The sequence below is a fragment of the Acromyrmex echinatior genome, unplaced genomic scaffold, assembly GCF_024713525.1.
Source record: "Acromyrmex echinatior isolate Ae372 unplaced genomic scaffold, ASM2471352v2 Scaffold22, whole genome shotgun sequence".
Classification (NCBI taxonomy): Eukaryota; Metazoa; Arthropoda; class Insecta; order Hymenoptera; family Formicidae; genus Acromyrmex; species Acromyrmex echinatior.
In genome coordinates, this window is record NW_028259056.1 from 279,396 (window position 1) to 296,304 (window position 16,909).

The window sequence follows — 16,909 nt, forward strand, 5'->3', positions numbered from 1 at the left end:
GTCCTGCAATTTGAAACACAAAGCCATATAAATCTTCGGTCGATACCAGGGCGTCCAAGACGCATAACGATCAACAATTATTAAACTTGCATTTCAGTTCAAGAGTCCGGATTCTGTGTAGTTATTATTATTGAGTTAAATAATAATATTACTTTTAATTTTTGAATTTTTAATAATAATAAAAATGTTATTTTTGAAATTATAAATTTATAAAACGAAAATTTAGCATTTACTTTATTATTACTTATTACGATATATTTTATGGTATCCGAAGAATTTTCCGAAATATTTTATAGTATCTTAAGAATTTTCCGCTGCTCACAAATATATTTTTTTCATTTCATCATATATAAGACGATTCTGCATCACTTTAACAGTTATCATAACCCATTATAACTGCTGATTATAGGCGTTCAGAGTTGATGGTTTGTTTTGTCAGAATTTTTGCGCCGAAAATTATCGAATTAAAAAGTGTTGCAACTTTTTAGTAACTGACTGTACACTGATAGTACACACGGATATGCAACTTCCGTTTTTGCCTCAATTTGATGGACCAATCATCAATCGTTACCCTATTGGCCGTACTCTTATTATAGGTACTATAACTCGGGATGCGTTCCAAAACTTGATTCTGTCAACTCCGAGTATCTTTTATCTTTATTTGGTGACCAACAAAGATAAAATGATACTCGAATTGAAAGAATTAAATTTTGGAACGCAACCCCGATCAGGAATCTGAACTCAGCCTAGTGTAAACATCTGTGATCTACAATTTACGTTACGTATACTGTACATTTTCAGCAAATTTTGGAACATAAGCCTTTGTATGATTAAGCGGGAAGCATAGACTCTTGCGTAACGTATAAAACATGACGAATAAGAAAATCAACCAATTAGAGTCCTTATTTCACGGAAAGGAAGGAATAAAGGACTTTGATTCATTTTCTTATGCCTCATGTATTATGCATTATGTAAGAGTCTGTGCTACTGAACTATATATACACTGGAATGGGCATCGAGAATGATTAGTGGCCATAATTGATCAGCCGCCATTTTAGTTGGGACGATATTTGAACGAATCAGAAGCGTTCGCGCGTGTGCTGCGATCGATGTATCGATCGATGTACTATTGATGTATAGAAATCTATATGGACATGTATGAATGATATGTAAACAAAAATAATGTCACTTCAATTTTATTAGTACATTCAATAAAATAACATTAATAATTTTTCATACTCTACATTTCGTTAACACATGTGCAGGAATTGATACATTTAATACAAAAATTCGTACCTATGAAATAAAATGTCCTTTTCTACCCACACCTAACACACACAGCATTTCATGTTGATGCTTTGCACATTTTGCAGTCATGCGATTTTATAATCTTTCAAAGTAATCTTTCAAATATAATTCAACACACACACACACACACACACACACACACACACACACAATGATCTTGCTGCAAATGCGTCTTATTAAAGAATATTAAACGTAAGTGCGCATGAGCACCAGGAAGCTTCTGATTCGCTCTTATATGACCAAATTAAAATGGCGCTGATCAATTGATGCGATTTTCTATGCTTCACAGTGGAGATGCCCATTCCAGTGTATATATAGTAGTTCAGTGGTTGTGTTCTCCGCTTTAGTAAGTCTAATATGGCGGACTTTTGCGCTACTTTTATTAATATAGAGTTTTAGCCGCGAGTGGTCACGACTCGCGAGCAATCCATCTGATCAAAGTACAACGAAGTACCGGACAGTACCGGATTATATCCATGCTTACGTCGATCAATATCGATCTCCGACGCTCGTCTTGCTAGATTCCACGTTTGAAAGGGACGATCGATCGCATTAACAAACTTGAAAGTTGCAGGTTGGATGATTGCCAAAGCATCTTGGTGTTGTGATCTTGTGACTCATCCCGAACATATATACATACGTCCATACTATCCAATGCGTGACATGTCGCGCCTGCTTCATTAAAGTGGATACGGTCAACGCGATGCTACAAATGCTTTCAAGCAATTTTTGATTGGTCAATTTGTAAAATTCTTTTTTTCTAATTGGTCAACCAAACGCTTCAAAGCATTTGTAGTGAGACTTTGACCGCAGTTAATGTCACACGTTTAGGAAAATTCGTAAATAAAGAGTTTGTCAGGTAAAGAGACGGATAGAGACGTATGTTCGTGTGTATCTCCCATTGTGTACTGTACCCGTGTACCGTGCGCGTACGTAGAGAATAGAAATCTGATGTGACACGTACAATAGGCAAACATCCGTAAGCAGCTGTCGCTCTCGCTATCGTCGCAGCCAGGGCCAGCACACACGTTTGTATGCGTACGTCGAGCCGTGAGCGAGGCGCTTCGGAACACTCTGCTCGGATCTCTTTTGCATGGTAAGCGGATGTTAGGTTAGAATCCACCAACTATCATTAACCTTCGTTAATGGTTAACCTCGCGCTTGTGACAACTGACAAGTATCATTGTTTCGTTATCGGTTTCGTCATTGATTGCTAGCTGTCATCAACCGATCGCGATCTTATCGCTGCTCTCGTGAGCAGGAAGTGCATCTTCGTTTCTTCTTGGAGTTCTTGGAGACAACCTCGTTCTCGTCTCTTTGTTTCGCTTGGTCATTCTGATCAGGTGATGCTCGATGGACAACTCTTGAGGTTAAATTGTCTCAGCACAGATGACCTTTCTCTCCTTTGCTGTTTCTCACTTTGTCACACTCCTTTCCTGCAGTCTCCCTGAACTCGAAAAGGAAATTTCACTATTATCGTTTCTATTGCGACTGGATACTAATGGAATTCTATTAAAACTCTACAAACTAACAATAACATTACTTCAATATTATAATTAATTAACACTCAATGATATAAATATGATACAATATTTGTAAGCATGATATTTTGACTCTTTAAGTTAAGAAATCTAAAGAGCTATTGAGAAAAAGAAGAGAACATTGTTCTTATGTAACAGTTATATTGAATAGTAAATTTTACAACATTAATATTATATTATTATTATTTGGTATTTGGTGACTATATAGGTACATTACCAGGAAATTATAACATTGATATAATGTTATGTTAATTTGGGTTCAGTGGAACAACTATAGTTCGAGAGTCATTTGAATTATGTAGAAATCCAAAAGGTAAATATATTTGTGTCATGTATGATAGCTAGTCAGTTCTTATATTTAAGACTGGCTTAAGTATGTTAAGATGTCAATTCAATGTTTTATCAATTCAGTCAGGAATCAATTGTATTCTTATCAATCCTTGTTAGTAATCGGTACTTATTTCAAGATCTCTTAAGGGATTTTATGTAATATTTTAAGATACTAATCCTTAATACACACTTTTGGGCTATTCAATTTGTGTCTTGTGCATTTCTTTTTTTTGAAATACTAAGAGCCTGATCAAATACCGATCTCTTTTATTTCTAAAAAAAGTTTGGCGTCTAGAGAACAAGTTTATTGTCAGCTTCAATTCGTGAGTATCCTTTAATTAGAATAATTCCAAAGTTCATCTCTGGATCACAAATGATCATTCATCGTGTATACAGAGGCTGTGTTCTAAAATTCATTGCCAGTGCTGAAAATGTATAGTATACGTAACGTAAACTGTAGATTTTCAGCGCTGGCAGTGAATTTTGGAACACAGCCAGAGTGTACATTTTTCGTTACTAAAAAAATTTTTATTTTTTTCTTTATTACTAATTCTCATTTGTATTGCAGAATATTTAGCGAATTATAAAAAAGAATTTAACCCTCGAACAATATATTAACCCTTAATAAACACAATAGTTTTTGGCACTCTTATGTTAAATATTGTCTGTAATGTTATAAAGAACATTTTCCTAATAAATCATAATATTTTTTTTAACATAATAGCAGTAATATAACATGCATTGTTTAAAATGTAAATGCAATATATCCTCAATTTTTGTTATAGCCATTCATGCATATTAAAAAAAACATCATTTTTAGGTTATTAAATAATTTAATTTTTTGACAGTCAACATTTGAACTATTTTTTCTTTTATAGGTTGAAATGTCAACTTTAAGATATTGTGTGAAACATTTTTCCTTTAAATATTTTTTTGTTTTACATTTTTATAAAAAAGTGCATTTTTCTCATCTTGTTAGCTATATTTAGTTAACAAATTTAGTGTAATAATTTATATACAATTTGTTATAAATATATAACTACAAATATAAATTTAAAGATGTCAAAATATACATAAAAATTGCTTAATAATTTTTGTATACTTGTAAAAGTGATGAAAATGAATCCAGGACACGAAAGACTCATCTTGTGTAATAAGGGTGCCAAAAACTAAGGTTAATGATTTATGAGTTTATATCTTACAATTATTAATTCTTTGGAGCTGGTGTGATCAGTGTTAGACCCTTCTCGGTTATATGCTTCCAGAGTTAATGATAGTTCACTTTTCTGACTATTCAGTAATGGCTAACAAAGATTCTGATGAGCAAAAATAATTCTCTGTGAAGTAATGTTAAGATAAAAAATACATTGTAATATTTGAATTTACTATTAATTCTTGTAGCTATTGTAGCAATTGTCATTTTACATAAAAATGTCAACAAATTCAATTTTCTTTGTGCAAAGAGTTTGCGGGTTATCGCCATATCATGATTCATTGCTAATATCAATATTTTGTGAACCTTGCCGTTCTCTTCATCAGAATGAAGAGCGTATTAATATATATACATCAATATCAATATTAGTATGTCCTCGTCTTGATAAGGAAAATAAAATTTTTCCATTACCTTTCTATTTTCTATTATTTTCCAGAAAGAAAATAGAATTTTTTGACATTTTTATGTAAATTGACAATTGCGCAAATCTTTTGGCACATTTGAAGAAACTACTTGCGAAAGCCTCAACAGTATTATCAATTTTTTTTGTGTTATATCTACAAATTTGAATTATTCTTATTAAAACTAAACTTATTTTTTTTATATATATATTTATTCTTTTTTGTTTATGTCATTTTGAAATAAATTAATGATTTTTAATCAACATGTATTAAATATGAATAGTTTTCACAGATCCAATTGTCAGTAATTGTTATAGATTTTGACGTTAGCTTCGAAGGATTAAGATGCTTTGCTTAAAAATTGGTTACAAATTCCATTCCTTGATGCTATGTCATGCAAAGCTGCAATAATGTAGCTGTACTCGATATTTTGATTTATGTTTTTCATAATATACACTTATTGTGGAAGGATATGAAAGAATGAACCTGCATTTATATCATTTGAGTGTATATGTTTACGTATTTCTCATTTTGTATTATTTTGGTTGTGTGGCGACATATCATTTTAAATCTATCATATAATATTTAGTTTTTATCATATTTAATATGAATAGTAGTTTAATATGAATAGTATAATAGCATTTTTCTAACATCATGAACATTTCTTAAGCATATTCTCCAGTGGAGAGTAATAAAAGATATGTCTATTTTTTTTTATGTTTCATAAGGTGCATACATTCTAAGAAAACATGCCTCTGTTTGGAAAGTCTCAAAAGAGTCCAGCAGAAGTTGTGAAGGCCCTCAAGGAGGCGGTAAATGCATTGGAGCGCGGCGACAAGAAGGTAGAGAAGGTATGTTGTTGCGGATACACATTGGTTTCTACGATGAAATACATCCCCTTTTAGGCGCAAGAAGATGTAAGCAAGAATCTAGTGCACATCAAAAACATGTTATACGGCACGGCTGAGACAGAGCCACAGGCAGACATCGTGGTGGCACAGCTGGCGCAGGAATTGTATAACAGCAATCTACTACTTCTGCTTGTGCAAAATTTAAGTCGCATTGACTTTGAGGTACGCTGTCAATATACGTGAAATAGATCCAAATAAATCAAACGAATATTTTTTGTGGCAGATAGAAAGATGTATGTATGCGAATTTGTTACTAAATGTTAGAATATTTATTAGAGCGCGCCATTAAAGTGCTCGCCCAAGGTGTAAGAAAGAAAATCTAATTTTTAAGTAATATTTAATATTATTCAAGTTGTTTTAAGACACATCCCATATTTATCATAATAATAATATAATTCAGAAATTATTGAAAATTATTGAATTAAAAAACTAAACATAAAAAAAGTAAAAATCTATTTTAAAATACATTTTTACAATCTTCCATAGTTATTACATCAAAATTGGAAATTAATTAATTTAAAATTAATATTACAAAATTTTTATAATTCAAAACATTCAAAATTTGTTTTTAGAGTTGAGTTATAGCAAATTAGTGACATTAAATAATATTTAAATAATATTTAATAAAATAATTTACAGCTTTGTGTTTTATTTAATTTGTTAACGCGTCATTAACGATTGTTATGAATTTAATCTTTCTAATTAAGGGAAAGAAGGATGTCGCACAGGTCTTCAATAACATTTTGCGAAGGCAAATTGGAACTAGATCACCCACCGTAGAATACATATGTACCAAACCTGAAATTCTTTTTACACTCATGTCTGGGTAAGTCTCTTTTTTCTTTATGCTATATTAATAGAATAATAAAAATATGTTACTATTATTGATTGCACTTTTGTCTTGCAGTTATGAGCACCAAGACATTGCACTCAACTGTGGCACAATGTTACGAGAGTGCGCAAGATATGAAGCCCTGGCCAAAATCATGATCTACTCGGATGACTTTTATAATTTTTTCAGATATGTTGAAGTTTCTACGTTCGATATCGCATCTGATGCTTTCTCTACGTTTAAAGTATGTTATGTTCTACAACGCGAACAAGAAGCATGTGATGTTTTTCTTTGTTTATTTACATTTATTATTCACAATTTATTTTGTTCTTTTACTAAAAATATTTAAATATTTACAAAAACCGTTTTAGTCGCTATATATGTATTAATATTATGTTGTTTAATGTAATTAAGTGATTTATAATTTTGTCCAGGAATTACTCACGAGGCACAAAATACTCAGCGCCGAATTTTTAGAGATACATTACGATAAAGTTTTTTCACACTATCAGAGGTTACTCAATTCAGAAAACTATGTAACACGACGACAGAGTTTAAAACTGTTGGGCGAGCTATTACTCGATAGACACAATTTTACAGTAAGTATCTGGCTTTGTCTTAAGCGATATCATTTATATAATTATACAAAAAAAATTTTTAAACAGATCTCTAATAGCGTTTTCTCTTGAAATACGTTGGGTGCAGCCTCTCATCGCACCAATTGCGTGTATGCGCTACACTCAGTTACACTACACTAGAGTGATATACACCATAGGTCAATAATACTGTCAATATTAACAAATACTAACAATATTATTAATTGTGTGGTTAATATTGATGGATTGACGTAGAATATATAGATGGTGATCTGGATTTTGATTCTTGAGCATCAGTATCGTTTTATTAAAATCCAGTGCATTAAATCACAATGCAATAGATATTATACATAAAACTAAAGTGAAATATATTGTTAGTAATATTAATAATGTAATTAAAAATACTAAATATTATATATTAATGCGTACTAGTATCAGTTTTACTGATTCAATATTACCGATTAGTATTATTGATCGTGTAAAGTCAATCACCTCATGATGTACATTACATCATTATTATGCTAAAACTCTATTCCCGTTTGACTTCCATTTTCAAATTTTAAATGTTACACTGGTTCTATACTGTCCCTTTGAGACTGTGTAGCAAAATCCCACTTCGTGCATAAAATTTGCATTACACTTAGTCACGGAAACATGGTACACTATCGAGTATTGCACTAGTGGGCGATGCCAAGAGAAAACGGTACAAGAGTATAAATTAATTTTTTTACACGTACACATAAATATTCAGTTGCTGGAAGTATTACCAAATAATATACTAAATATTATACTTCAGCTGTTTAATAATTATAGGTAGTATATTTTTTTCTAGAGAAGGAATATACAGGATGTCTGGAAAATTTTTGGCAAAGTACTCGTGTGTAGATAGAGCGGACTAAACCGAGTCGAAAAGTCTTCTACCATTTTGCAATTTTCGTAATAGTTAACAAGATACTAATTACTAAAAATCGCTAAATTTTGGTCTTAAATAATTTTTTACTCATCAACTTGACAAAAAAACAGCAAGAAACAAAAATTTATTTTCTTCTCATAAAGTTCTGAAAATTTTTTCAGAATTTTTCAGAATTTTTTAATATCATTTTCTCATGTTAAAAATAAAAAAATGTAGTACTAAAAACTTGATAAAAAATTCTGAAAAAATTCTTGGAGTTCTATGAGAAGAAAATAAACAATTTTTATCTTTCACAATTTTTCTGTAAAGTTGATAGTGGTTAGAAAAAAATTATTGAAAACTAAAATTCGGCAATTTTTAGTAATTATTAGGTGTTGGAATTAATTCGTAGCGTTTTACAAGAGATGGGAAGTACTTTCATTAATGTATTTTTTAATGCTCATGTGAAATAAATAACATTCTTTCATTAAAAAACGCTACGAATTAATTCCAACACCTAATAATATTTTGTTTTAATTTGCGAAAATTACAAAATGTAGAGGACGTTTCGACTCAGTTTAGTCCGCTCTACACACGAGCGCTTTGTCAAAACTTAACAGACATCCTGTATATATTTTGCTGGTACATGCTTCTCGATAAATAGTCAATATATAAAATATTAATAAAATAAAAAATTTAAGAAATAAGCAATAATTTGTTTAAACAAAAATTCTTAATCCCCTAGCTCGCTATTGTTATTTTTAATGATCTTCTCTTGATGTGCTACATCTCTGAATTGAATGTATACTTTTTAGCTTAAAACATATGAAATCTATGCTTCAAAATCAAACTAAGATAGATAAATATGAATTACAAAAATATTTTATTTTCAATTAATTATAATAAAAAGTTCAAAAGATTTTTATTGGAACAATTTGTAAAAAATAGTTATTTTTGCAATTCTCAAATTTGTAAATTTAAATTTTAAATCAAAAATCGGGTTTTTTAATTTATTCTTTAGATATTTAACAGATAGAAGGACTCTTCATATAAAAATTAAATAATAATAAAGGGCAAAGTAAGAGTCACATTTAAAATTTAACACAATCAAATAGAATAAGATACAAATAAAGAAAACAGTCTAAATTCAAATATGAAACATGTAATTAATTAGAAAATTAAACAGATTATCGGATTGAGCCCTCTTCAGATATTTACTTGTCAAGAGTAGATCGAGAAAGATCTATGTACAAAATTAGTTATCGAAAATACTCGCATATTCCTTATAATATTAGCTCAAGTGAGTCTTCATGTAGAACTCAACATTATTCGCATACAATTGGACAGTCAAATGTGTTCAATGTTTTTTGGAAGTCTAAGCAATAAATAAGATAAAAAAAAATTTCTTACGAAATACTAAAACACATTAAAGTAACATACCGGAATTTTAATAATTCATCAAAAGCCATGTGTAAATTATTCGAACAAGTTCGTCCATATAAGTATAAAAACCAATTAAAGTCCAAATAAAAAGAAGTATAGCATTAAGTTTCGCAATAAAATTGAGCTGTATATAATGTATACAGTCTAATAGAACACTGATATGTAAGACAGACATTGTGTGTCGATTATAATGTACACTCGCTGATAGACAACATGGACTGATCAACATGGACTGAGAGAGGAGATGGACTGTCAGTATCGAAGAATCAAACTTTATTTACAATAGGTATATATGCCTTATGGAGACCTTCAGTGTCAGTTTCTAAATTTAGACTATTTCTCTGCTTTTTAATATTGATCTCAGAAATTAAGCTTTCTTATAGCAAGGCTCTTTATTCAAAATTTTAACGTTGTCCCGTTGAAAATCATGACCATACTGCAATCTGTGCTCAGTTATGACAGAGGGGCAGACAATTGAAAACCAGAATTACAGAACACACACACACACACACACACACACACACACACACACACACACACACACACACACACACACACACACACACACCGTAATCATATTAGACAACACTTCTACCCATTCTGTCATAACTGAGCACAGTATGATTTCCAATGGGACAATGTTAAAATTTTGGATGAAGAGCCTTGTTATAAGAAATGCTTAATTTCTGAGATGTTCAATATTAAAAAGCAGAGAAACAGTAAATTTACAAACTGACACTGAAGGTCTCCATAAGGCATATATACCTATTGTAAATAAAGTTTGACTCTTTAACGGACTGACAATCCGTTCTCCTCTCTCAATCCATGTTGATCCGTATCAACGAGTGTACATTATAATCGACACACAATGTCCGTCTTACATATCTGCGTTTTATTAGACTGTATACATTATATATGACTCAATTTTATTGTGAAACTTGACGCTGTACTTTCTATTTGGTTCTTTTTATTTGGACTTTAATTGGTTTTTATACTTATATGGACGAACTTGTTTGAATAATTTACATATGGCTCTTGGTATGGCTTTTTAGTTAGAATTCCGATATGTTACTTTAATGTGTTTTAGTATCTTGTAAGAAGACTTTTTTTTATCTTATTTATTGATTAGATCTTTTTCCAAGAGACATTGGTCACATTTGATTGTCCAATCGTATGCGAACAATGTTGAGTTCTACTTGAAGACTCACTCGAGTTGATATTAAAAGGAATAAGCGGGTATTTTCGATAACTAATTTTGTACATCAATCTTTGCGATAAGTAAATGTTTGAAGAGGGCTCAATCCGGTAGCCGAAACCTGTTGTTTAATTTTCTAATTAATTAATGTTTTATATTTGAATTTAGACTGTTTTCTTTATTTTTATTTTTCTTTATTTGTATCTTATTCTATTTAATTGTATTAAATATGTTTGACTGCCCTTTATTTATTGTTATTTAATTATTCTTTAGACTAACAAAAAAAAAATAGTACAACATGAATTGCTCAAAAAAATAATTATTTTAAGTATCGAAAATCGAATTTTTACAAAATCTATATATCATGATTTTACAATTTAATGAATAAAATTTTATTATTTAGAACTATCTACAAAACTACCTATCAGTAATTGTGCTTCTTTTATCTCTTGATTTCAATAGAACCGAGATTAATAGTTTGATACAGCTCGGTGAAGTGATAGTAAATTGAGCCCAGCCGATTCCTCAAGACTAATAGGCCACAAAATTTCTACTAATTATACATGCCAAAATTATTATAGTGACTTCAGCATATAAAAACGAGTAAAAAATATCTAATAAACATATATCCAATTTCGAACAGTTTCAAAGTTATGAGATATTGAAGTAAGAAAACATGAATCGTACAGTAAATGTTGTTTAATATTTGTTATTCTGTTGTTATAAATCTTTTTCTGATAGACTAGATCTTTCATTCATCCCCAAAATGTAAACAAATAGACGTTAAGGATGACTTCCTGTGCAAACGTTTCTCCATGATCACTATCCTCATTGGATTGGAAAAGACTAGGACGCTCCTATTAAATGGCCAGCGAGAAGTCCCAATCTCACATCACATGAATTTTTTTCTTTGAGGACGAATAAATCAGGAGACAACGGTAGTGTCTCGGCGCTAAGCCAAGCGTCTAGTCTACCAGAATGAGATTCAGAATGCAGAATAGTTATGGCAACTAATATTTAACGTTACTGATATCCGCGAAACTCCAAATATTTGTCACCAAATTCGAAACAATTTATTAATTCGTGCTAGAGAGTGTGTCGAAGTCGACGGAGGAATTTTTGAACATCTTTTGTAAAGCATTAAATAGAATAACGAACATTAAACAACATTTACTATAATTCATATTTTCTTACTTTAATATCCCGTAACTCCGAAACTATTCGGAATCGGACATATATTTATTGGACATTTTCGATTTGACAATAAATGAAAAAAACGAGTAATTAAGAACCTAAATTCGTAATAATTGGAGCGATTATATCAACATATATTTCTCAATACTACATATATACATATATATATATATATATATATATATATATATATATATAATATATAATATATATAAAACAAATACCGAACGTTTCGGTTTAATTCAAGCCATCTTCAGCAGTCTAGTATAATAAAAACTCTTGATAAATAATTCGAGACATCTTGGTAGTCTCGTATAATACAACTTCCTTAATACAATTCAAGTAGTCGTAAATCAAAGTAATCGAGTGCAGTAAGGGAGTCTTCCAGATTATCAAATAGTATGTAACCATTACGGCTATTTAAAAAAAAATTATCTCAATATATAGGATGTCTCTGCATATAGTGTTTCGGAAACGTCTTGACATCAGCTTTAAGAATATGTATTAGGTGTTGGAATTAATTCGTAGCGTTTTACAAGTAATGGGAAGTACTTTCATTAATGTATTTTTTAATGCTCATGTGAAATAAATAACATTCTTTCATTAAAAACGCTACGAATTAATTCCAACACCTAATAATAGAAAAAGAGTTTCCATTTAAGATTTCAAAGTTGACTTTCACGATGTCCTTCAAGGTCACATGAAAGTCATTTCAATATAACCATATAATAGATCACTTGATATACTAAAACTTTTGTATTGAACATTTTCTTCTATAATCATTATTTTCCAAGATATTTGACCGTTACGGAACTTTCTCCCATTACTGTATATGTAGTAGAGAGAAATATATGTTGATGTAATTACTACGAATTTAAGCTCTTAATTATCCGTTTTTCATTACTGTTTAGTTTTTATCTCAAGAGCCTAACTTTAATTATTCATTTTCGACTGTTTTCATGTGCTAAAGCCGCTGTAGCAGTTTTGGTACTACATGCAGAGACATCCTATATATTGAGATAATTTTTTTTTAAATAGACGTAATGGTCAAAGCTAGGTCTTTAAATGCTTAAATAATTCACTCTGAATATATTATATATTGGGTCATCTAAAAAGTATCCGCGGTTTTTTGTCACTAGATGTGTACTGATGGTCATATATCTAGTGACAAAGTACCGCGGATACTTTTTAGATGACTCAATATAATACACTATATATACTATACATATACTTGCATATGCTGGGTGTCCCAAAAAGAACACCTGAATATCTCGAAACATATAAGAACTGTAACTTTCAAGCCTTATAACTTGAAAAGTACTTTGTGAAAAATAATTTTATTGTAATTTTGGAAAGTTCTTGACACCAGCTATTATATTCTGAAATCAAAAGGATGTCCCATATTAAAAAATCGATGTGACATACAACTTTTATCTGAAATACTTTTCTGTAAAATTTTTATTTTCCGAGATATTCAGGTGTCCCGATCTTTTTGGGACATCCTATATACCATATTTATAGTCATTTATAGTCATTCGAACTGCGCGCGCCGAATTTTTTTCCGGACTTATAAACACAATTACTATTGTAGTAATATCGCGAATTAAATTAACAAGCAATTTTAATAATTCAATGCTTAATTAGGCATCATATTAAAAAGTTAATATGCTGTAAATTAATTTTATTGTTTATATCTTCTTATTGTTTATATTATGTCGCCTGAAGGAAAGACATTTCCATACATATACTAATTATTGCGAAGAATACTAAGGCCTCGGTAATCTAAAGGCTTAAAACGCTCGTACGAAATACAAGAGATTCGGGTTTGACTTCCGGCCAAAGTAATATTTTCGCAATAAATTTTTTTACAGTTTTTCGGCATATTGACATCTTTTTAATATGTCTGATTAAGCATCAAATTATTAAAATTGCTTATCAATTTAATTCGTGATAATATTACAGTAGTTTAATTTATAAGTCCTCGGAAAACTAATTCGGCGCGCAATTCGAATAAATGTGGTATATATGCAAGTATATGTATAGTCACCGACGAGATATTATTAAAGACCGTCGGTCCTGGGCAAATTTTCGTGACTATCAATGGGGCCCGGAGATAATTAAAGAATGATGACGTTATCGACAATTAATAAAAATTTATGATTATTAATATAAATATTTCATTAATACATTATTAAATTCGTGATTTTTTATTATATAAATAAGTAAGCACACTTTTAATGCTATAATATCTTATATATTGCCGAAAAATTACAATTTTTTCTCTGCAGTTATCATCTCTATTGATAATTAAACTCGAATGATAACATTAAAATCACAGTTTTAAATAAAAATCGAGTATTATTAAATTTTTAACATATGTACACACATGTCTACGAAACTAATAAATCATGAAATTAGTACCGTATTATTAATTTCTTACTCTTAATCACTTAAATTTTAACAAGCAAACTTCCATAAGCGCCGTCTTTAATAGTATCTCATCGATGATATAGTATATATATATATATATATAGTAATTCAGATTGAATTATTTAAGCATTAAAAATCTAGCTTTGACCATTACGGCCATTACTTTTGTTTCTTATTGTTCATTTTCAAACAATTCAGTAAAATTCTTAATTTTTTTTTATTCTACAATTTCATGTATTTATGGTAAATGTTAAGTTTAATCCTCCTCACGTCCAATCTTGATGAAACCAAATTTATTTGACGGATCTTTACATAAAATGGTAAATGTTAAATTTAGCTACCCCCCCCCCCCCCTCACATTCATTATTTTTATTCAACCCGAAATTCGGTAAACATATATTTAATAAAAAATGAAAAGATATCCAGAACACCGAAAACGAACTAGCCACACATGGCCTCATTCCTTCGTCGAATTTTCGTGTTACTACTCTTACGTTGAGAGTGACGTAAAAAAAAATTGTCTGCAGGCTTATCGCGCGTATCTATGGATAATTAAAGTTTTTCCATCTAATATTACACCAGTACATACCGATATATACCACAAAATACAAGATCTATAGAAAATTCGTTCTAATTATGACAATTGTTTGCGTTCGGAGTACAAGTCTTAATATAATCCCGGTCTTTATACAAAAATTTTTAAATGTAAACCAAGCAATTTAAATGTGGTAGTGATAATTTTATTATACTGATGATGACCTGATGTAAAAAGGTCGAAACGTTTGTATGTATTTATAATTGTTTATTCCACAATAAACATATAATATTGTATAGCAAGTTTGGCTTCTTAGCCTTTTTACGTTTTGATAATTTGAAGTTTTTTCCTCAAGCTGAATTCTACGATTCTCTTCAAATTATTCGAATGACTACAAATGTGATATATATGTATGTACATATAGTGTGTGTGTATATATATATATATATATATATATATATATATATATATATATGTGTGTGTATAAAATAATATATATATATATATATATATATATATATATATATATATAAATTCTTTAATACTTAAATAATTCATATTAAATTAAAAATCCAGCTTTGACCATTAATTTCAATTAATTGTGTTCTCACATGTATGCTAAAATAAGATTTTTCAAATTATATTAGGAAAAAGTTATAACAATGTGTGAAAATTGCATATGATACATTGTATCTTAAGATGGCGGGCTAGGGTTAAGATATTCTCATTTGTATTTGTATTTTTTTGTCAAAAGTGTTGTTAGTAGAAATTGCAATCAAGTTGCTTACTATCGATAATTAGAAATATATTGCAATATTTATAGTAGTAAGAATACAAGTAGAAATTTTTGTCTATATTTCCTGATGACTTGAAATCTTAATGCTTCTTTCATTGCATTTGTGAGAAGCTGTTGACAAATAATAGCAATCTGTATTAAAATTAATTCTCATGTTAAAATTGTTATAGGTTATGACACGATATATATCAAATCCAGATAATTTAAAATTGATGATGAACATGCTGAAGGAAAAGTCTCGCAATATACAATTTGAGGCTTTTCATGTTTTCAAGGTATGATAGTGCTCAATATTGACGTGAATTTTCAATTCACAATTAATACTAAAATATCTTAGTTTTTCAATACTTGATACATTACAGTATAAAATTCATTTTTCTCAAGTTTAAGTAGTCATTTAAAAAAAATACATAAAAAATGATTTTACCAAAAGAGAGAAGATAGATTAAAACGAATTTCATTCCTTTGGAACCAAAACGTATGATTTGAGTTATACAAGTATCAATTATTAACATTAATGTCATTAAACTAAATAAAAATAACTAGTTTTATTAAATCTGCGCATTAAGTTCTGTGCAGATTCCCACGGCCTTATTATTATTTTTATTCATTCCTTCTGATTGTGTCTAGGTATTTGTGGCGAATCCCAACAAACCAAAACCTATTCTAGACATATTGCTCCGCAATCAGGAGAAGCTGATAGAGTTCCTGACGCGCTTCCACACGGATCGTTCCGAGGACGAGCAGTTCAATGACGAGAAGGCGTATCTGATTAAGCAGATCAAAGAACTTAAGTCTGTACATGATAATTAAGTCAAGGAAATACAATTATTGCTACCGCTACGACTAACTACCATCATTGAGTGCTTTCCAGCAATGTTTACAAGTGACACTGTGTAACACAGGGTGCGCTTCCATGCTTTTTAATTGTGACACAAACATACAGCTAAGATGCTGTGTTCGACTATGTCAATTTATATCACTTCATAATATCAAATTTTTATATTTCATTATCATTTCCTAGAAGTAATATTTCAATAAGAGGTGTTGTATTAAGTTTAAGATTATATTCGGATATAAATGATATGAAAATTTTTTCTTTATTTCATTCTGATGGTGAAATAAAAAAGCTAAGCAATGGATGCGTTCAGCAAAGAAAATTAATCAGTTAGCGCTGAATGATTCTTTAATATGATTGGTTCTTGCTTTAGTTTTTCGCTGAATCTAAGTGTACAAATCAATCATATTAAAGAATCATTAAGCACTGATTAATTTCCTCTGTTGAACGCAAC

At 30.0% G+C, this 16,909-nt stretch overlaps 1 protein-coding gene and 1 long non-coding RNA gene across 12 annotated transcripts; both read left to right on the forward strand.

Annotated features, from left to right (window-relative positions):
- Positions 1 to 1,632: 1,632 nt before the first annotated feature.
- Positions 1,633 to 16,460, forward strand: Mo25 (calcium binding protein Mo25). Of its 11 annotated transcripts, none has more exons than XM_087416433.1 (9): positions 1,695 to 1,882; positions 2,140 to 2,404; positions 5,522 to 5,644; positions 5,699 to 5,866; positions 6,412 to 6,530; positions 6,612 to 6,780; positions 6,971 to 7,135; positions 15,788 to 15,892; positions 16,248 to 16,460. In XM_087416433.1, exons 3-9 carry the CDS (start codon positions 5,543 to 5,545, stop codon positions 16,428 to 16,430), a joined length of 1,011 nt encoding a protein of 336 aa, XP_087272559.1. In that variant the 5' UTR covers positions 1,695 to 1,882; positions 2,140 to 2,404; positions 5,522 to 5,542; the 3' UTR covers positions 16,431 to 16,460. The 11 variants fall into 11 exon arrangements, with proteins under 11 accessions (XP_087272561.1, XP_087272563.1, XP_011065527.1 ...); XM_011067220.2 differs by having other exon boundaries at positions 2,168 to 2,404; XM_011067221.2 differs by having other exon boundaries at positions 2,278 to 2,404.
- On the forward strand, positions 7,142 to 11,724 carry LOC147906528 (uncharacterized). The gene is made up of 2 exons (XR_015548377.1): positions 7,142 to 8,011; positions 8,602 to 11,724. It is a non-coding gene; the product is annotated as an uncharacterized LOC147906528 (long non-coding RNA).
- Positions 16,461 to 16,909: the final 449 nt, after the last annotated feature.